Raw genomic sequence first — 22,517 nt, forward strand, 5'->3', positions numbered from 1 at the left:
ACAAAATGAGTAGGAAGAATGGAGAGAGCTGTCATCAACAAAATTGTGAACAGGGTTTGAGGTGGATATGAGAAAGAAAGTGGTGAAATAGGAGAGCAAAGAGGAACACATTCATCATTATCAAAATCTGAAGAGAGAACACCCTCCACCAGAACATGCAGTGAACAACCTAACAAAAAACTGGTAATCCAATTACAAAAGTTGGAAGGAAGACCAAAAGATAATAATTTTCTGAGAAGTCTTTATTGCCATGGAAATGTCAGGTGCAACAGCAAACATTTCTCCAAACCTTTCCATGACAAAGATCCCTGAGGTGGATGATAGGTGAAGATATATGCTGAATCTATACTGATAGTCAATGATTAGCTTACGATTCTCCAGGAGTTGAATAAGTTGATTGTTGATGACATACGAATATGTCAAATAGTTAGACAGACACTTCTCTTTTTTTGGAAATGGCTAATAGGCTTGCTTCCACACTATGGGATGGAAGCAAGCTGAGTAGGAACTCTTCAAGTAACTGTCTTCATGTCTTATTTCCAAGCAAAAAAAAAAAAAAATGCTCCTGAATGAATATTCACTATTGAATAAATGTGTGTTGCTTTTAATGCAAATAACATCTGTGATTGCAGGCTATAAATCAAAGAATTTTTGAGGTAGAAGGAAAATTTAGTTTCAAAGGATTGAATAAGTGAAAAGACAAGAATATAATGACTGAAATCAACTTTAACAGCTGAATGAAACTGTGGAAGCATTAGTGAATGGTATTTGTAATGAAGTACTTTAAAGTGTGAAGGCAACTGATGCCATATTTATCAGTCCAACAGATGGCAACAATCGGATATAAAACTGAAATGTTCGGCTCATTTAGAAAGTCACTCAAATTTTTTTTCTTTGCTTTTTTTTGGTTGTGTGTGTGTGTGTGAGAGAGAGAGAGGGGAATTTTTTTTTTCCCCAGAGAAATATGAATTATAAAGTACAAATATCCTTTAACACTGTCCATATAAAGACTTTTTCTAGTCATATTATCTTAATGTTAAAAAAGTAACTTTTTTTTAACATCAGGCCTAAATACAAAAGGTTACAAACCCCATAGCACAGTGGTACCAAGTATGAGCAAGAGCATAGCAAGAAACCTACTGGTATATTGCTTGATATTGTATATATTTATTTTTAGGTTGAAGAGACAAAGGGTGTGGTCTTTTGGAAGATAGAGTGACAGAGGCTATTCCAAAGAACAGAGGAAGATAGAATGAAAGATGAGAAAAGTTAGTTCACTAAGTTTGAAACTGACCTGTTCAGCAGAAAATCATCATCAGATGTTAAGGAAGTGAAGAGCACACTGAGGTCATACATCACCCACACCAGCTGTCACACCCTCTCTTAATCTCTTGTGATATCGTGATATGGAGATCTATCATATCATATCATAGATATGATAGATCTCCATATCACCCCTCTTTCTCCTACTTACCAGCGTCTGCATAATCTGAACCTGTTTTCATAATCAACATATTTGCACTTCAATATTTGTTTCAGTATTGCAATTATCCTCTGAGTTGTATTTGCAATTTTTGCTATGTGACCTTTGAATTTCAACAGTGCACAATGTTACAGTACTAACATTGAAATAACAGCCATTATCATTTGCCTGCAGTTCTAACCAATTCAAGTCTTGAACATCTCCTGTTAAGTCTTCCTGACAGGAGATGTTCAATTGTTTGTTTACAATGCAATGTAACGTAATGTATAGGGGAATAACAAGTCCAATGACTGATCTTGGGGGGGGGGGGGGGGACACACACCAAAAGATCAATCCCAAGACATATTCTCCAATTTATGCAACAGGCTTTCATGTTGTTTCATTATGTCAAATGCTTTAACAAAGTCCAACAGTATCACATTGTATTATTTTCCCTTATCCAACTCAGCTGCAACATCATAAAATATGAGCAAATTATTCAAACATAATCTTAACCTCCCTTTAGAAAACTCATGCAGTTTCTTATCTAGGTTATGCAACAGCTCTAGAACCTCCTTTTCATGCACCTCTACTTTTCCATTCAATATCATAGTAGTTAGCGTTGCATGCACTACACTGATATTGTATGTTGCTTACACTGCATTGATCTTGGCAAAGTGAGCACCATTATCTGAAAATAATGTAACAGGATAGAAAAGGCAAGGGAATGTGCTTTCACCCATCCTATTTAATTTAGCTTTAGAAAAATGAATTAGAGAATCTGTAAAAAAATATTACAGGTAGAATATAAATTAAAGATGTCAAGAAATTATATTCTTGGTTTAATACTTTATCCAAGTGTAAGCAAACAAAGTTTGCACATGAAGTATTTTCAGGACAGGGCAACTCGTATATAGAAGCTAATGACTTCACATCACTTGCCTTAGTATCCCATAATGCAAAGCATATATCCTAATGGACATGTATAATGCCATGCATTATGGGAAGGGTCACTTGTCCCTTCAAAGCACATATCCTTACATGTCCATAAAGGATATGTGTTTTGCATTATGGGATACTAAGGCAAGCGATGTGAAGTCATTAGCTTCTATATACGAGATGTCCTGTCCTGAAAATACTTCAGGTGCAAACTTTGTTTGCTTACATTTGGATAAAGGATTGAACCAGTGGTAGCCAGTGAAGTTTTAAATGGGGATGCTGCCTATACAAAATAAAAATTAAAAAATTCTTTTTTTCCTAATTAGTAACCAATTTATTAATAAATAAATCAGTGGATTTATTTATTAATAAATTGGTTCCTGATTAGGAAAAAAAGAATTTTTTTAAAGTTATTTTGCATAGGCAGCACCCCCACTTAAAACTTCACGGGCCACCACTGAATTGAACCAAGAATATAGGTTGTTGGCATGTTTAATTTATAGTATAATCAAGTGGAAAAACTTCCAACAAGTAGAATAGTAATATTAACCCCCCTCCCCCAAACTGGCCATGGCGTCTATAGACGTCCAGCTAAATCTGGACACGATTCTGTAACACCTACCGAATAACATGGATAAGAAGTGTAATTTGGTCTCACTATTTCGTCCACCTCGGCCGGTAGGGAGATTAAGATTGCAAATGATATTTGCTTAGATGGAGAAAAAGCTGAAGACATTAGAATAATATTCAGAAAATTCAAAGCTGGTGCTGATAAACTAGCATAGCTGATTATCCTAGTTTTTCAAGTTAGGTTTAAATATTTGGTTTGGGAAAACCAAGAACCAAATATTTAAAAGTATGTTGAAACAAGAACCAAAAAGAAAATAGTAGTTTATTATTGATAACCAGAAATTTAAAAATGCCTCTTCCATCAAATACCCTGGAACATTAATTACTTGAGATAATGAAATTAGTATGGAATGCAAACTAGAATGCATGCCTACAACATGTCTTATTATTCACTGCATCATTTATTATCTTCAAAAGTTCTGTCAAGTAGAGTTGAACAGAAACATACAAGACATAGTTTTACATAAAAAAGAAACCTGGAACATAAGACCAAGATGCAAAAGTGTTGTAGATGCTGAAAATAAAATAAAATTCTCTAGAAAGTATTTGGACCTATTACAGATAACACACAGGTGACTGGAGAAGACATAATCAAGAACTATACCATCTTTATAGATTCCCCACTACTATTAACTGATGAAATCAGCACTTACAGACTGATGAGTAATGACCACAGAGATGTTGGAAGGATAATATCCAGAAAAGCTTAGCTAAAATGGGAATCCTGAACTAGATCAAAACAGAAAAGAGTGGAAGAAGATGGTATGCATAGCAAAGAACTTTCAGGTTCAGACATTTGACAGGTTCAGAAAGCTGCACTGTCCAACACAGAGTATCATATTCCTATCTACCCATTCTTTGAATTCTACCCTTAATCAACTTTAACCATATCTCAACCACCATTCTTGAAAGCCGATCAGTCTATAATTGCTACCACTGTAATATAAAACAAAATACATTACTTTTTTTTTCATAGCTGCTTTGCAACAACATGCATCTCTGAAGTAGATATAAGTTCAGCATAAAAAGCAAAAATAATATTTAAATAAAAATGTTACAGGATTAATAAAAAAAAAAAAAAGTGCCTGATTTGAAACATACCTTGAAAAAAGTGAAGAATTATTGAGAACTTTAAACAGCAAGGAGAGCATTACCTTAAAAAAAATAAATAAATAAAAAAGTGAGTTTTATAATCTTTCTAATATAATTGGTTATAAAAGCTAAGAAAATCTCTTCAACAATTTTTCAGTTATTTGCAGAAATGCATATTATAATGCAATCTTAAAATGATATGCAAAAAAAAAAACTTATTCCATATATTCATACAATTAACTTCAGCTAGTGAATTTTATAGACTGTATGTTTCAAAAGCATGTGGTACTACATGGACCATAATAAACTATTCTAGAAGTATATAAGTCTACAAGTGCCAATATTTGCATCATATATCAGTTGCACTACAATAAAATAAATTGCATAAGTATGTTTTTATGCCTCTTATATCTAGGAACTACATTAAAAATAGCTTTAAAAGTAGAATTTTACTTGGAAGACTTAACTAATAATGAGCCTTACTACATGTTAATGGAAAGCTTCATGCTTTCCGTTAATATGTAGTAAGTCACTTTTTTTTTTTTACTTTAATTTTTTGTTATATGTGGTGATTATGATCAGAATATTTATTTTACAGAATACATATACTTATGAATGGCATGAACAAAGTTTGAGAAGAACAAAAAATGCATCATATTCTTGCAGATATGAAAAGGGAAAAATTCTAAATGGAAACAAAACAAATGCTTTATAATCTAGGCTTTCTAACTTAATTTTAATTCCATCTACAGTTTTCATTTCTCAAGATAGAATCATGTAAATCTAGAAGAAAAATGTATTTCCATAATTTCCATCATAAAGATCATAGTCAATTATTAATATTTTACCAACACAAATTGAAGCACAGAACCAAAGAATAAATTATGATAAGCTAATTTGCATAATATGTTGCTATTAAAATGACATGCACAAAAGAAGGCTTCATTTAGCAGCAGAATACATAAAAAGTAGATAAATTATCTGGTAATATCCACAACAGTGAAACTACTACAAATTTCAAAAATGTTGATAAAAATATTTTTGAAAATTATGTTTTTTAAAAATGTTACGTTTTTCCATATTTTATAAAATTGTGGAAAACACAACCATCAGCCTTAGTATCACACTACTTAAAAGATACAAACTTAGATAAGTTATTTTATTAGCATATTATTTAGTCATCATTGACTTTATGTAAAGAATAAAAACAAATATATGAAACTGAAGAAAGAACATTTATTACAAATTTTGCAATAAAAATATGCATAAATCTAAGATTTAAAAATTCACAGTTGTCTTACCTTATCTGTATTTTGATTAAAAATGGGAACCATTCTTAAATCCATGTTCAAAAGTTCAAAAACTGCCCATTTCACAATAAACTTGCTTTCATGCATAAACATTCTTTGAAATATCATCAGTAACCAAGATGTATGGAGGCAAATCTTTCTTTCCTCTGATACTGGTGTTTCTAAAAAAATATTAACATACATTAAGCGAGCACAATGCATTGCTTAATGCACAAATATACTCATTTTCTATATGTTCCTGAATAACCAAAATTATACACAATCTTGCATTTTTCTCCTAGTTTTCATTCTAAAGATAGAACCACATAGATCTAGGAGAAAAAATGGCATGGCACTATAATTACAGGGTATTTATAGTAGCTACTAGTATTTTAGTAGTTACAAATACAACTGCAGACATTTTGAGTTTATGATGCATCTGTGTACAAAATAAGGGAATTTATTTGAATGGCATGATATATAAATTGATTCATTAACTTGAAAAAAAAATGGAAAACAAAACAAGGACTCCAAATATGGAATAATGAAATGAAGAATATAACTGAAGATAAAAAAAAAAACTATATATATTAAATGGATTACTTCAGAAAAACTGGAAGATGAAATACAATATAAGAGGAAAAGAGCAATAGCAAAAAGAGACAAGAAACAAGAAAATTTCATAGAAAAAAGTAGGGATAATTATATTAGTAAATTAGAAAAAGAAATATATAAACCCAGCCCAAAATCTCTAAAGCAATAAAGTTCTTACAGAAAAAAAAAAAAGAAAAAAAAAAAGATTTTAGAGGCATACATGCCCAAATGGATTGATTATTATTATAAACTCTGGAAAGGAAATAAACAGTCAGAATTACTAATTAAAAAATTTTTAGAAAATATAACTGATAATAGTCTCCCAAATAACATTATATCAGAAGTAATAAATGAAGCATTAAAAGATATGAAAAATAAAAAATCACCAGGAGTAGATTAAATCCCAATAGAACTTATAAAATATAGGAAATAAATTTGAGCAATGATTTCTTACTTTAATAAACAAAATAAATAACACATTGGGAAGAATACCCAATGACTAAAACCATGCAACTGTGATTCCCATCTTTAAAAAAAAAAAAAAACCTGACAATTACCAAGGAATAAGTTTATTAAACACAGGCTATAAAATATATGCCAAAATGCTAAAGAACAGAATCAATCCTATACTAGAAAAATTCTAACTTTAGGAAAGGAAGATTCTATATTCAGCCTCAAACTATTAATTGAGAAAAGAAAAGAATTCAATTAGAAAAATATCCAGCATTCAGAGATTATAAAAATGCTTTTGACAAAGACAGATATAAATTCTTTGTTATGCTAAAAGCCATTTGTCTATAAATTTATTTTTAAAAAATTTAAGGTTATATTATTATTGTATAGCATTGGTTCCCAACCGGTGGAACATGCTAGGCTGTTCAGGGTTACATGAAAAATAATCAGTAATGGCGGAAAAACAAGTAAAGTAAACAAAATGCAAAATGTTAGTTATGGAACAATAAATGTCAGTATTTAAAAACAGCTATTTTAAAAACAAGGGGTACAATTTATAGAAATAGATTTAAAAGGGGTATACAAGTTAAAAAGGGTTGGGAACCACTGTTGTATGGAAACCTCCATGCAGTCTGAAGACTCATTGCAGAAGACCCAAACAATCCACACAATCTAACATATCTATCCTTGAACCTATTAACAGACAAAGCACTCATAACTGACCCAGGCAACCCATTCCACTCATTCACAACTCTCCAAGCAAAAAATCTAGTCCTCACATCCCTTTATTCAACTTCCAGGGATGACCTCTTGTACTGGCCCCCTCTAGCCAAGTGCTGAAACATTTCTCCAGCACCAATATTATAAAACCCTTTAAGCAACTTAAATGTTTTTATCATATTGCTTCTTTTTCTCCTATCAACCAACTTCTGTAATCCACACATCCTGAATCTATCCTCACAGAGACGTTTGACAGACCATTCAACATCTTGGTCACTCGCCTCTGAATCTTCTCCACCACTTCCTCATTCCCAAGAAAAGCAGGCCACCAGATCTGAGCACAGTAATCCAGATGTGGATGTATCAAGCCCTTATAAAGAGGAATAACAACTTCCTTATCTCTACTTGTGTGTTATTCAATAACCAAGTAATCTTATAAGCAGCCTTAGAGATATGTCCTCTAAACTTTAATACTATGTCTACCATGATGCTTAAATCTCTGGCTTCATCTATTTCCTGGAGTACAGTTCCATCAGTATGGTATACAGTTTGTAATCTACTTATCCCCAAATGCACCAGCATTTCTCCACATTAAACTGACACCCATTATCTTTTGCCCATACTGACAACCCATTTAAATTGTCCTGCAACCTCTCCACATGACCTTGATTAACTATTACTGTACTTAATTTTGCATCAGCAGCAAACAACTGAATATTTCCTTTCAGGTTATTTCCTATATCATATATGTAGAAATTAAATAGTAGTGGTAACAGCATCAAACCTTGCCACACCACTAGCCGCCTAGTTTTTACCTTGATTCTGCCCCTCCATATATCACTTTTTGATATCTATCCAGCAGCCCCCTCTTATTCATATAACCAGTGTCATATGAGGCTCATCTGTTCTCATTTGCATAACAGAGTTCGTATGCTGATATCCCATCTAATCCCACAGCTGTATTTACATTGAGATTCTGTAATATCCTAAGAACCTCCACAACCCATCCACCTTTGTTACCACATAAGTCTGTCACATATGTTACAGCAGTAACCTCACTTTGATAATATACCCTTGCAAAGTGGTCACTCAATAACTATTTTATCTGCTTCTCTCACCTTGTGACCATCATCACTCATTAAGGTTAGTCTACCATAGTCAATCTTTCTGTTACTTGCCAAGTAACAAAAAAAACTCTGGGATTTCCTTTAACCTGCTCAGCTAGATTCTTCTCATAATCTGATTTTGCCTTCCTTGCTATGCTGGTCACTTTTCTTGCCTGAGCCTTATACTGTTTATGAGTTTGCTAGAAAATGAATGAGTTGATAGGAAATTAATCAATATGTAAGTTGTGTAGAAGAAATGACGTAGGGTTTTGTGGACCGATGGTCTGATTTTCATGGACACAAGGATTTATGTAATGCTGACAGACTGCACTTAAATGGTTCCGGCAGTTAGGTGTCTAGAGAGAGAGTTGTTTGATGAGAGTGTGGAAGTGCAAAGTCAGGAAAAAAAAAACTTAAATAATTAGGGTGGATGCAGGTGAGTATGTGACGACAACCATGAGACAAGTCAGTGTGAGCGAGAATGACCAACAAATGCAGAATCTAGTCTCTCAAAAACAAAATTGAATGAGGTAGTCAATTCAGGAAGTAAGAGTAATTAGGAGCTTAAAGGGATGCTGAAGTTTCTATATAGTGATGCTAGAAGCATTAGGAATGAGAGGGAGTTTTGTGCATTAGTTAGTGCAACCTCACAAAAAGTTATAGGCACTAGTGAGACTTTCTGTAGTTAGCGATAGAATGCAATTACAGATGGAGACATGTACTTACAGGGACAGAATGTAGAGGGATTATTATTTTCAGGGAGGATAGAGAAGACAGGATGGGGATAGGGTACTGCTGATGGTAGCAGATAAATTACAGACAAAAAGAGTAGGAGACAGCTAGCTGGATGACAGTTCTTTTGAGACAGCCTGCATGTGTGATTGAGACCAATAAGACAAAATATACAGCTGGCTGCTACTATAGGCCAGGTAAGGGGAAGGCAGGTACTGGGCTGATGTGGAAGATATGCATGAGCAAATTAGTACAATGAGTTTAGATCGAGTAATTATGGGAGACTATCTATGGAGATATAGATTGGAAGGAAGAAAGATCATATTTATACACCTACTGAGCAGAGGAGTAGTATATCAAAAGAGGACAACTTGTCTTTTTCAATTTGCATAGTAAATTAATCCGTGGATGTAGAGTGTTTATATTAGATAAAAAAAAAAGGTTGTTGGAAGTTTTTTTCATTTGGTAATACTATAAATTAAAGATACCAAGAAATTGCATACTTGGTTTAATCCTTTATTCAAGTATAAGCAAAGTATTTTCCTGAAGTATAAGCCTGAAGTATTTTCAGGACTGGGGCAACTCATGGTAAAGGTGGTATAACTTCACATCACTTGCCTTAGTATCCTATAATACAAAGCACATCTCCTTATGGACATGTATAATGCTAGGCATTATGGGAAGGGAAGTGATGTGAAGTTATACCACCTTTACCACGAGTTGCCCCAGTCCTGAAAATACTTCATGCACAAACTTTGTTTGCTTACACTTGGATAAAGGATTAAACCAAGTATGCAATTTCTTGGTATCTTTAATTTATAGATAAAAAAACAGTAGGTAATGTGTAAGGTAGTAAAAAATTGACAGCAAAAACGTCTATATAATGAACTCAAAATGAAGGCTTAGGATATATGGACAAGAAAAGAATGTCTTCTAAATTAAAGTTAGCAAGTGCAGAGGAGAGTGGACTTCCCATTGCAGTTCCTTCAACTTGAATGTAAAATTTATTTTGACAAATAAAATATCCAGAGTGCATAACAAAGATGAATAATTTCACTCTATCCTGTGGAAATGCTTCTAAAAATAGACAATGTATCCTCAAGAGGAATATCTGGGAAGAGAGAGATTCTATATCAAAGCTAATCATTATATCCATGATATAAATTTGAAAGAAAGCATCGAGGCTTTACTTCACCATCCAAACTGAAATCAGAACAACTGCCTCTCTCTCTCTAACATATGGGAAAGTCTTATTTTAATCACACATCAATAATTTTTAGTAGCTAATGAATAATTAATATTGCAATATTTCCTCAGTTATGCCATTGCATTGTGGGCTGTAGGGAAACATTTTTTACTTTATAAAATCAGAAGAATTTTTTATGAATGAGCAAGAGTTGTCAATCTGAACTTTCAAAAGATGTGCTAAACATTTGGCAAGTAGGTGAATCTATGCAGTCGACAATTGGACAAAGAGGGATGCCTCTCTTTATGTATTTTAGGAAAATCACAGAACCTAGGGGTTCTAGTAAAATAATTTTTTCCATGGTGTCTCCATCAAGACTTACAACTTCATCTCGTAAAGAGTTCAGTTTTCTAAGTTGTCTATTAGTGGGATTGTAATCAAATTCTTGGTATGCTGATCAATCCCATAATAAAAGAGTGATTTTTCTTTTATAATTGGCAGAATCCATAGCTGTTCCCCTTGTCAGGCTTAGTAATAATGAGATGATTGTTGTGTCTTAAGGACTGTAACACTTTCATTTCAGCTAAAGAGATGTTTGTAGGTGGAAGCTTGGATTTCAATAGGACAGATGAATTTCCAACTGAAGTTTATTGGCATCCTCACTAGATAATGAATAAGTTCTGTTCAATGTTGAAAAGGAAATCTAAGTAAGGCATCCTTTTAGGAACTATGGAGAAATCATGTCCTTTTGAAAGAATAAGGTTTCACTTTCAGTTAGCAGGCGTCCTGAGATGTTTACTACCCAATTTTCTGGAACAGTATGAGGTGCACTTTGCTTAGTGACAAGGAAATTGAATTTATGATCTAAATGTCAGTTGTGTTTAATTAAATAAACGTGCAGAGAGCATTTAGCCACAGTGAGAACTATATTGGAAAGTTGAGCATCTACAATTGAGGTAATATAATTTAGAAATCAGAAATAAGACTTATATTAATAGCTAGTTCACATTTAGCAGCTTGCAGTTGATAGCAGATGAGTGATAGGCTTGCATTCATTCTACTCCTCTTCTCACCATCAGGTAAATTAATTAATTCCATTTATTGAAATGCCTACTTTCACTGGATGCTATCGGCTCACCATCCATCACAGAAGACCGGAAATATGAAAACTTTATTGCAATGTGTTCATACTATTTGTTCTACACCTCAACTATTACAGCAGGAACTCTAAAAACACTAAACAATACATGAAACTCAAAGGCTTCTCAGAAAGGACCATACAACAGATTTTTAATTCCTATAATCCTAGCTCAAATAACAAGGAAACAGTATGTTGAGCTCCAATCCCATACATTTCTTTTATCTCAGAATCCATTTCTAGAATTCTTAAGAAATACAATTTAGTGGCTACTTTTCTTCCTATGAGCAAGGTTTCCATCTTCAAAGGATAAACAGTTTCCTCTAGCTCTTCCTCCTAGTGTCTAACAAATTCCTTGTGATTGTCTTCATTCTTACTTGAACAAACTGGACGGTCTGTAGAAAAGAGAATACAAGAACACCAATCTTATATTAGAAACAATAAATCTGGAAAATCTGTCTTGACACAGCACGGAATAGATAGACCACAACATCCTATGTTTTGAGATACGCTAACTTCATCAATGTTGATATAAATTTGAAAGAAAGCGTTGAGGCCTTACTTCACCATCCAAACTGAAATCAGAAAAACTGCCTCTCTCTCTCTCTCTCTCTCTCTAACATATGGGAAAGTCTTATTTTAATCACACATGAATAATTTTTAATAGCTAATGAATAATTAATATTGCAATAGTTCCTCAGTTATACCACTGCATTGTTTTATGTATAACATCACATGGCTCTTACTTTTTCAAATCAATCCATTGTTCACATTCTACTTAACTATTAATTGCTTATTATTAATTTCCACTGATGATGGCTTTTAATATTCACACTGAAATATATGGTCTTAAATAAATAGTATTACCTATTTCTTGTGTTTTTTCCATGTTAATTAAAAAAAACCTCTCATGGCACAAGTATATCTTAAACACAACAGATAGAGAGTTCAAGTTTAGAGGGCATATTACTAAGATTGCAAAGTAGGGTTACTTGGTTATTACTGAAGAACACATTAAAGGCAGAGATAAGGAAGTTATCATTACTCTTTATAAGGCCTTGATAAATCCACATCTTCTGGTTTACTGTGCTTAGGTATGGTCACCTGGGCATCTTGGAGATGTAGTAAAGAGGATCCAGAGGCAAATGACGAAGATGGTGAGTGGTCTGTGGAATGCTCCCTATGATGATAAGACTGAGGGTTAGTGGGTTCCAGAAGTTGGTTAATAGGCAAAAACGAGACAATATGGTAGAAATATTTAAGTTACTTAAGGGATTTAATAGGATTGATGCAGGGGGAATGTTTCAGCACTTGGCTAGATGAGGCAAAACAAGGTCATCCCTTTAAGTTGAGTAAGAGTGCAGTAAGTAAGGGTATGAGGACTAGAGATTTTGCTTGGAGAGTGGTGAATGGATTGCCAGAGTCATTTCTGAGTACTTTGTCTACAATATCTACAATATTATTACTATTATTACGGGCAACTCCAGGGAGTCATTAGACTCATCGAGGGAGGCCCCAAATCATATTCATCACAACTATTCGACATTCATACAGTATCTATCATACCTCGCCTTAAACTCATTCACTGTCACAGCATCCACCACAGACTCAGGGAGCGCATTCCACTCATTCACTACTCTAAAAGTAAAGAACCCAGCTCTAACACCTTTACTAACCACACTTTTGCCAAATTTCCATGGATGTCCCCTAGTCCTCCCACAACCAGCCTTGTTCTCAAAAATATGTTCTGAATTAATTTTATAGAAATCCTTCAGTAATTTGAATGTCTCAATCATATCTCCCCTCCTCCGCCTATCAACCAATTTTTGCAACCCACAAATCCTCAACCTGTTCTCATACGGTTCATTCCACAGACCTGCTATCATCTTGGTCACTCGCCTCTGGATCCTCTCCACCTCCTCCCCATCAAGAAGAAACCTAGGTGACCAAATCTGAGCACAGTAGTCGAGATGGGGTCTTATCAAGGCTCGATACAGAGGAACAATAACCTGTTTGTCTCTGCTTGTCAACGTATTCTTCAGCAACCAAGTGATTTGATGAGCTGATTTGGCCACTTTTGCAATATGTCCCCTAAATTTCAATTCCTTATCCACCAACACTCCTAAATCTCGTGCCTCATCAATTTCCTGGAGCACGGTTCCACCAATGCAGTAAACTGCCTCCAATCTTTTCACCCCAAAATGCATAACTTTACACTTTGCCACATTAAATTGACATCCATTCTCCTTAGCCCAGACCTCCAATCTATCCAAATCATCCTGCAAAATTTTGACGTCATCTGCATTCACTATTGCCCTACCCAACTTCGCATCATTCGCAAACAAATGAACTGTTCCTCTCAGATCCTTTCCTATATCATTTATGAACAAATTAAACAGCAGTGGTCCAAGAACAGATCCTTATGGCACACCACTAGTCACAGGCCGTCTTGTGGACTCTACTCCTGAGTAAACCACTCTCTGATATCTCTCCGTCAACCACCCTCCTATCCATCTCACCAACCCTATGTCCATTCCCATATGCTGCAATTTACTGATTAGAATTCCATGTGGTATCCTGTCAAAGGCCTTAGCAAGGTCCAGTAGAATCACTGTAAACCCATTACCCTTATCCAGTTCAGCCGTCACTGTGTTATAATACGTGAGCAAGTTACTGAGGCATGACCTACTCTTCACAAAACCATGCTGTCCCCGATACAGTATCCCATTTTCTTCTATCAATCTTGTATTTTCCTCTTGACTATTTCCTCTAAGACCTTGATAATGATTCCTGTTATGCTGATTGGCCGGTAATTTTCAACAGCAGCCATGGAACCACCTTTGTGCAGTGGAACTATTTTCCCCTCTTTCCACCCCCTTGGGACTGACCCAGTCCTGAGGCTCAAATTAAACAAAATGGTCAAGGGCACTGACAATTCTTTGGCCGCTTCACGTACGACACGAGCTGGTATACCATCCAATCCCACAGATGTATTGACATTGAGGTTCTGTAATAGACTAGTTACCTCTACTTCATTCATCACAATTCCAGTATAAGCTGTTGGTTCTTCCATTCCTGCAAAGTCACCACCTGGATGATATACTCTTGCAAAGTGCTCGCTCAGTAATTCCACAATATCGACTGATTCGGTTACCTCCCTACCCTCAGCACTTTTTAAGATCATTCTACCATGAGCATTTTTCCTTTTACTTGCAACATATTGAAAAAACTGTTTGGGATTCTCTTTAGCCTGCGTGGCCAATTTCCTTTCGTAATCTGCTTTTGCTTTTCTTACCACCCTTGTTACCATCCTGGCCTGAGCTTTATACTGTTCCTTTGCCTGATGGTCACCCTTCTCCTTAAATTCCCTCCACAATTGTTTCTTTTTTTGCAGCTCAAGCTTAATAGTGTTATTCATCCATTTAACCCCTACTTGATTTATAATTCGGACTCTTGGTATACAGTCAACCATTGCCTCCTGGAAACAATTCTTAACCACCTCCCATGCACTATCAACATCCAGCCCTTGCAGTTTTATATGCCATGGCATTGAGCCAAGCACACACTTAAGCTTGTCATACTTACCAGCCCGGTAAGTATGACAAGCCGTAATATCTACGGCTTGTCATACAACCCGGTAATATCTACAATATGTATCGTACTTCTTCTTTAAGAAGAAGTACGATACATATATTGTAGATATTGTGTGGATAGTTTGCATCTTCTATAATGAATCTTTGGATTCCATGAAGATGTCCGTACAATAATAACTTAACTTGAACAAGAATGATTCCACGTTAATTTCTCGCATAAAAAAAAGCACATCTACTGTATTCGTTATTAGGAATTTTATGTGTGTTAAATTAGGTAACTTTATTCATTTTTTAAATATATCCCATCCAAGTAATGTTATAAACCTATAGTACACTGAGTTGCTAAGAGTTGGCTGAGAAGTGCTATGATTTTCCAAGAAACTTATGGCACCCCCAAAACACTATCTCCTCTGTTTACTTCAAGTACAATGATTTCATATACAAACAGAACTCAAATTTAGCCATGGACAGTCCTCTTTCTTCCATTTGGGAAAATCTTTATATGGATACATTTGAAAGAAAAGTTCAGGAAACACCATCCCAAAGCTTAAATTATGGAAAAGGGTATGTTAATAACTTAATCTGGAGCCATGGACAATCTTACTTTTGAATTTCCTTCAGTATCTCAATAACCAAAGATAAAATGTACCTACGAGTTAGAATGTAATGATTCACTTCCATTTCTGGATCTACAACTAAGGAATCTGGTAAATCAAAAGTCTCTCTCTTTCGAAAATCAACGTATACTGACATATGTACAGGGTGTTCGGGATAAATTTGACATATTTATAATTAATTATATTTTTCCGTAAGTTACATGTATTAACACACACTTCTCTTCATTTAAAAGTTTGGACCCTTCTTCATTCATATACAAGATGTCAGAAAGGATGGATAGCTGGAACCCACCTGAATCATGGAAGAGAATAACTTGTATCATGATGATTCGTGCCCGCCATCAAAATAAGGATATTACGACTGCTGCCCAATGCTCCCTGAATACAGTAAAAACAATCAGGCATGAACTAGAGACTTGCAATGGTGACTACGAGGATGTAGCAAGAAGAAAGATCCCTAGCAGACGATCTGATTGCGTTCATACAGCAGAATTCCTCGCAAATCTGCAGGAACAGGTGTTGAAGAACCCTGGCATTGGAATTCGGGCTTTGTTCGTGGAGTTGCTAACTGTAGTCAAGCCCTGGATAACAAGGGTAGCCAATGGTAGGCCGTATGTATGGCAGCAGGATTCGGCCCCTTGCCACACCTCTGGGAAAAGTCAAAAATGGTTGTCTGAAAATTTCTACGACTTCACCAGTCCAAATGTTTGGCCTCCAAACTCCCCAGACCTTAACCCCATGGATTATTTTGTATGGGGCGCAGTTGAAAAAGACACCAATCGCACTTCCAGTAATACAAAAGCCCAGTTAATGGATAAAATTAAAACAGTTTTTGCGGCCCTTCCCAGGGAGACTGTAGCATCAGCTTGTTCGAGGTTCCGAAGCAGAATTGAAGCTGTGATCGATGCTAATGGTGGTTATTTTGAGTAAATCTTGTTGATAGTATTGTAATTAACTCTGCCTGTAATGTTTTTTTGTCAATTCATTAAATTTAATAGATACAAAGAAGATTTTCTTTTTCCTTACGAAACTGTCAAATTTATCCCGAACACCCTGTATATGTCTCTTCCCACCATTACCTCAAAAAATGGGATATCATTTCAGCACTAGGAGCAAGAGTATGATGTATCATTACTGACAAGGAAGAACTATCTAAAGAACTCCAGTTTCTAAAAAATGCCTTTCTACAATGGTTACAATGAATAGATTACCTCAAGACTTCTTAACTAATACGCCATTTGAAATACTTGCAATGACTAGAAAATGCAAGGTTTTACTTTTTAATAGATTAGCTCTATTTCCATAAAAACTGCAAAAATCCTTAGAGAATATAAAATCAAATCATTATTCACTTCTTTTAATCATGATGAGATCACTACTCTGATCCATAAAACCTCAACATGGTCCCTGAAAATATCCACAAGTTTACCAATTATGGCGATTGCAGGACACCATACTATGGACAGATGGAGAAATCTGCTGAACAACACAATGAAGAACATATTGGAAATATCAAATACAAAAGAGGCAAGGTCTTACTTCTGTGTCTCTCTTTGATGTACTCTCTTCGGCCGATCCACAAAATGACTTGACAGAGAGACATAATCTTATGGAATGAGTCTGAACTGTTGCACTTTTATAACATAACCAAAAGAAGAATCTGGAATCTCTAGAGATGGAACTGGATTCAAAACACCTAAATATAAATCCTAGTATTAACTTGTTAGAATATATCCCAGCTGTAGCTACCCAAGCACATAAACGTGAACACCATGGCATGCTCAACAATGCAATGCATGTCCAGACACTTAAAATCACCAGAATCTTATAAGAGTTTCCACCATATTAAGCTTTTACTGTTTCTTTGTCTATTAGTTTCCTTTCTACATCTGAAGAAATCTTATGCAATTAAGACGGAAAGTTGTGTTTTTGATTGAAGTTATTATTTGTATCCTATTCTGGTTTACTGCCTTATAAACTGTCATATACTGCTTGTGTATATGTATGTATACACATATACACAAGTAAAAAGTTTTAATATACACTATATATATATATGTTAAAGATACCAGCTATTTTAAACCTGGTTTTACTCCATTTCCCAAGTAAGCAAACAGACAAACAAGTCAAGTTTGTGCCTGCAAGTGTTGCAAGTCTAGCTGATCCTGCACATAGTGCAAGACCAAGGCAACTCATGGTAAAAGTAGAATAAGCTCTGATCACTAATCTTAATATTTACCCTTAATGCAAAGCACATCTCCTGGAGGAGATGTATGATGCTTTGTATTAAAGGCAAGAGGCCACTACCCAGATCGGTTTCGACCTTTATTGAGGTCTCATCGATGGGAGCCAGGCTAGAAATACCAAGATTTTAGTAATACAGAGCTTATAAGTATTTTACCAGAACAAGTTACCATAAGGTGTTTTAACCTTATTAAATAAAAATCTCAGGAGGAGATATAAATGTAGAAAGTATTTTACCTTGGGTATAATAAATGTTAAAGATACCAACTATTTTAAACCTGGTTTTACTCCATTTCCCAAGTCTTGGTCTTGCACCACATGCAGGATCAGCTAGACTTGCGACACTTGCAGGCAAGTCAAGTTTGCACCTGCAAGTTTGTTCCTGTGCAACACTAGATTTCTTGACCACTTAAGCATGTTCAGGAAACTCTTGAGTGATTACTTCCATATCACCTGAACATGCTTGTTTCCATCTATATAAAGATTTTCTTATTTCAATGTGTCAATAAACTGCTCTGTTACATTACGCATTACCACAAACTCACATTTCATAAGGGTATTTCTTGTTGAATTATAGATGGATTCCAAAAGCAGAAGAAACTGTACAAATTGCAGCACTCACATCACCCCCCCCACACACACACACATTACTGGCAACTCAATTATTCTGCAGTGAAGACCTGTTAACTGCTTATGATGTGATACTATGATTCAACTAAGTGATTACTACTATATTCAGATCCCAAAATCAGGTACTCTGCTACACAATGTAGAACAGTAACATTGCACTTGGAATAACCTATCTTCGTATTCTAATTACTATTCTAGTCTTGTTTGGAATTATAACATATGCATGTCATGATAACTTACCATTTCTGTATGTACTCTTGATTAAGGATTCAAACTTTGACAGCACAGGTTTTATTACATGAACCTAAAAAATAATAGTAATAAAAGAGGAAAAATAAATAAATAAATAAATAAAAACACAAATTTTGGATAAATACACAGGAATGGAAATCAAAAGTTCTTGTATATATTTAAGCTTTCCTGGAAACTTCATTAATTTAAAGTATCTGAAAATGATATTTTCTCTTATTGGTTTTAACAAAGATTTTTAACAGAAAAAGTTCTGTTTTTATTAACAATGTTCATTTCACAGAAAAGGATGACGAATACTGATAAAGGTTCACTTTTCCAGCAATAGCAGTGTCAATCAATAGCTGGTAAAAAGAGAAAGAATAAATGTAATTAATTCTTTCTTTTAAGATCACATGGTGGTCAGAATTCATAGGGAAGAATTTATAGAGATACAACACACGTGTTAGAATAATTACTTTAACTTTAGGAAAGTAACATTCGGCGTTTCACCCTCTGTATTGAGGTCATCATCAGAAAAAATACACATGTATAAAATACCAGCTACGTGACATGACACACTGCACTATACGGAAGTAAATGCTCGTTAATTATTTAACTTAGCCTGATCTCTTGTGGAAAAAATAAATCAATGAAAAAATGAATCAATTAATGTGGGAAAAATTAATTAATGAATTAAAATTAAATTAAATTAAAAATAAAAATAAATAAAAAAATTAAATAAAATGAAAAAATATAAAAATAAAAAAATTGCATAAAAACAAAATATAAATGGAACTACATCAAACATTTCTAAAGTTCCTCTCATATCGAGATCTTCTGTTTGTGCTTGTGCTATATGGATTGCAGATGGGCCCCTCCATATTCTTGCAATGATTAATCCATCATTTTTGTTCAGGTTTGAAATTTAATTCTGTGGCATGTTACGAGTGTGTGGTCTGATAGGCGTTTTGCCATAGTGGAGGTATTTAATGTGTCGTTTGTGTTCATCTTTTCTGATTGGGATGGTGTGTTCTGTTTTCCCTATGTAAGGTAGGTTACATGTACATTGAATTTTGTAAACATCTGGGTGGACCAGATACAGAAGAGGATCTTTGGAAGAGCTAAGTAAATTTCTTAATTTTGTCAGGAGTTTGAAGGTAGTCTTAATGTTGTATTTAAGTAGTGTTCTATCTATTTTTTTCTGAAATAACCCTAATGTAAGGTATGGCTATGGCATTCTTGTAATCTTTTTTGTTTTTAATTGCATTTTTATGGAGGATCTTGTGAGCCGTTTTTTTTTTTTATTGTGTCCATTTTTTTAAAAAATGGATGCAATAAAAAACAAACCTTTTTATTTTTTTATTTATATAAATTATATCATTATTTTATTTTAATATTTTTTATTTAATTTTTTTAATTTAAAATTATTTTTAATTTAAAATTATTTTTAATTTAAAATTATTTTTAATTTAATTTTATTTATTAACTTATTTTATTTCATAACACTAATTACGGGTATAGGCCATATTGGTCTGTTCCGCTCTCATTATCTATCCAATATCCTTTTTTGAGGTCTACTCTGCCTTCTCTTTCCAATATAAATTTGCTTATATTTTAGTATTTGTTTAGGATGTCGGGTGTTGGCCATTCGGTTTACATGTTCAATCCATTTTTATTTATAATTGTTTAGTTTTCTTCTATTGATTTTATTTTTAGTTCTTTTAAAATGTCTTCATTCCTTTTTTGATCTAATAATGTGCATTTTGCAGTTCTCTATTTTATTTTCCACATATGGCCAGGATAGGTTAAATAATTAATGGGCATTTAGATTCATCTTACTTTTGTATAGTGCAGTGTCATGTAGCTTGTATCTTATACATATTTTTCCTGATGATGACCTCAATACAGAGGTCAAAACGTTGAATGTTACTTTCTTAAAGTTAAGTAAAGTAATTATTCTAACACGTGTGTTGTGTCTCCATAAATTCTTCACTATGAATAAACGTGATTAAGTTACCCTTTCAGTAAGTAATAACTAATTGAAATCTACCTGTTTCTCTTCCAACACTTCTAGTAACCCAATGACATTTTCCCAAGCTATCTTCAGCTCAGATGCAAGAGCAGGATACCAGATAAATAAAGGCACATTTTCATTCTCTATACAGATGGTGTTTACTTCCAAATTTTCTTGATGGCACCAACTTATAATCCTTTTTAAAATATACATTGTTCTTTTACGTGTCAGTGGAGTTTCATGAATTAAACCACAAAGGATTATCTTCCAAAACTTGTCATCACTATGAAAAGGATATATCTGCAGGCTATCTGAATGAAGGCTGTAATCACACATACAACACAATGTTAAATATACTGAGGAAGGCAATCGTTTTTGTTCATCACACACATTTTCTTCATAAAAATATAATACACTTCTCCATAAACTTTCTACAATGTTCTTTCTACAAGCTCCTGAGATGCACACTAACTTTGGAACTATATGTACTAGCACATAACCAGTTATATCTAGGTCACACAAACATAATATATTTTGGATTCTACTAATAACTGTATTAATCCATACTGAATTTTCATCATTAAATTGGGAAGATATTAATAATTCTAATAAGCTGTTCAGTGATTTCAATGGTAACAGAACTTGATTATGACTCCTAAAAGATATTTCATGCATGCCACAAACATCACTCAAATTTTTGCTGCATGCATCTGTCAACATAGCAATAAGCTTCAATGAACCATTTTTATCATTCTGTTCTAATATTTCAAACGAGTACCTTAGAATATCCCACACCACGGAGAGAATACTATCATTATAGGTGTTATCACTGTCCAATGATGTATTGTCTAAACGCTTCAAAGTAGGAAGGCACAGTCGTTCAACAACTTCAAATAAAATTGAACATGAGAACTCTTCTGTGTCTGATGAAAAAGGTACCTGACATTCCTCACAACTTAAAGCATTTGTATTTCTCTGTCTTGTGTGTAATAAATCACGAGACATATGTAAAGCCGTTTTCACTATCATCAAGTCCTTCTCATTTTGCAGGTTGCAATCCACTGCACGAATATTATTTAAAGTTACAATAATTAATTTTGCCAATTTCGTCAAACTTTCGTTTTTGAATAAAAGTTCTAAAAACACTGAATGATACAACTCTTCTTGCTCCATTCTTTCAGTCAAAATGAAACAATAAATTAAAGAGAAACCATTTTCTTAAAACACCAGCAAACAGTTGATGTTAGTTGTCATTATACACGTGGTAAAACCGCCCTCTTCTGAGAAACTAGATAAGTGTGAAAACGTTATTTATTGTTGAAAAAAGTCTCAAATGATAATATAAATTATTATTACTAAAAGAAAAAAAAAAGAGTGGGGAGGATAATAAACATCCATTGCTTCATAGCCAAGTGGGAAAACACTGTTGTTTTTTAGACTTCTGAAACCCATAGTTTCGAAATTAATTATGAGCGTATAAGAATACAACCCTTTGGCACTGCCATAGTGTTGCACTAAGAGTATTTAGTATTGCAGTACGACCAGTGGTATGCTGAAGCGGGGTTAAAACAATAATGGCTATAAAGTATAGAACAGCAAGCAATTCAGTTCACAATGGATAGCTGCATTCGTGAGATAAGCTTGTATATCGCGACATGGGAAATGTAGCCGAGGCACTTATTTCAGAACCCTTTGTGTTTCCTTTTTACTGCTCCTTCCTTATGGGATAGCCTGTGTAGGAAATACAGAAATATTATTTACCAACAAACTTCTTAATCCTGCCTAGACCGCTCTTCTTAAAGTAATGACATTTCCAAGCTCGATGTCTGTCAAAGATTTCGAGTTTC

The 22,517-nt window shown here is 34.2% G+C and overlaps 1 protein-coding gene across 1 annotated transcript in view; it reads right to left on the bottom strand.

Annotated features, from left to right (window-relative positions):
* LOC150097598 (tRNA (guanosine(18)-2'-O)-methyltransferase TARBP1) overlaps positions 1–21,843 on the bottom strand; it is a 230,785-nt gene extending 208,942 nt beyond the window's left edge. The window contains 4 exon segments of the mRNA XM_090406955.1: positions 4,133–4,185; positions 5,425–5,594; positions 18,666–18,729; positions 20,707–21,843. Of these exon segments, the coding sequence (XP_090263081.1) occupies positions 4,133–4,185; positions 5,425–5,594; positions 18,666–18,729; positions 20,707–21,843 (1,424 nt within the window).
* Positions 21,844–22,517: the final 674 nt, after the last annotated feature.

Source organism: Typopeltis vanoorti, chromosome 17 (assembly GCF_054136105.1).
Source record: "Typopeltis vanoorti isolate ZY-2024b chromosome 17, IOZ_Tvanoo_1.0, whole genome shotgun sequence".
Taxonomy (NCBI): Eukaryota; Metazoa; Arthropoda; class Arachnida; order Uropygi; family Thelyphonidae; genus Typopeltis; species Typopeltis vanoorti.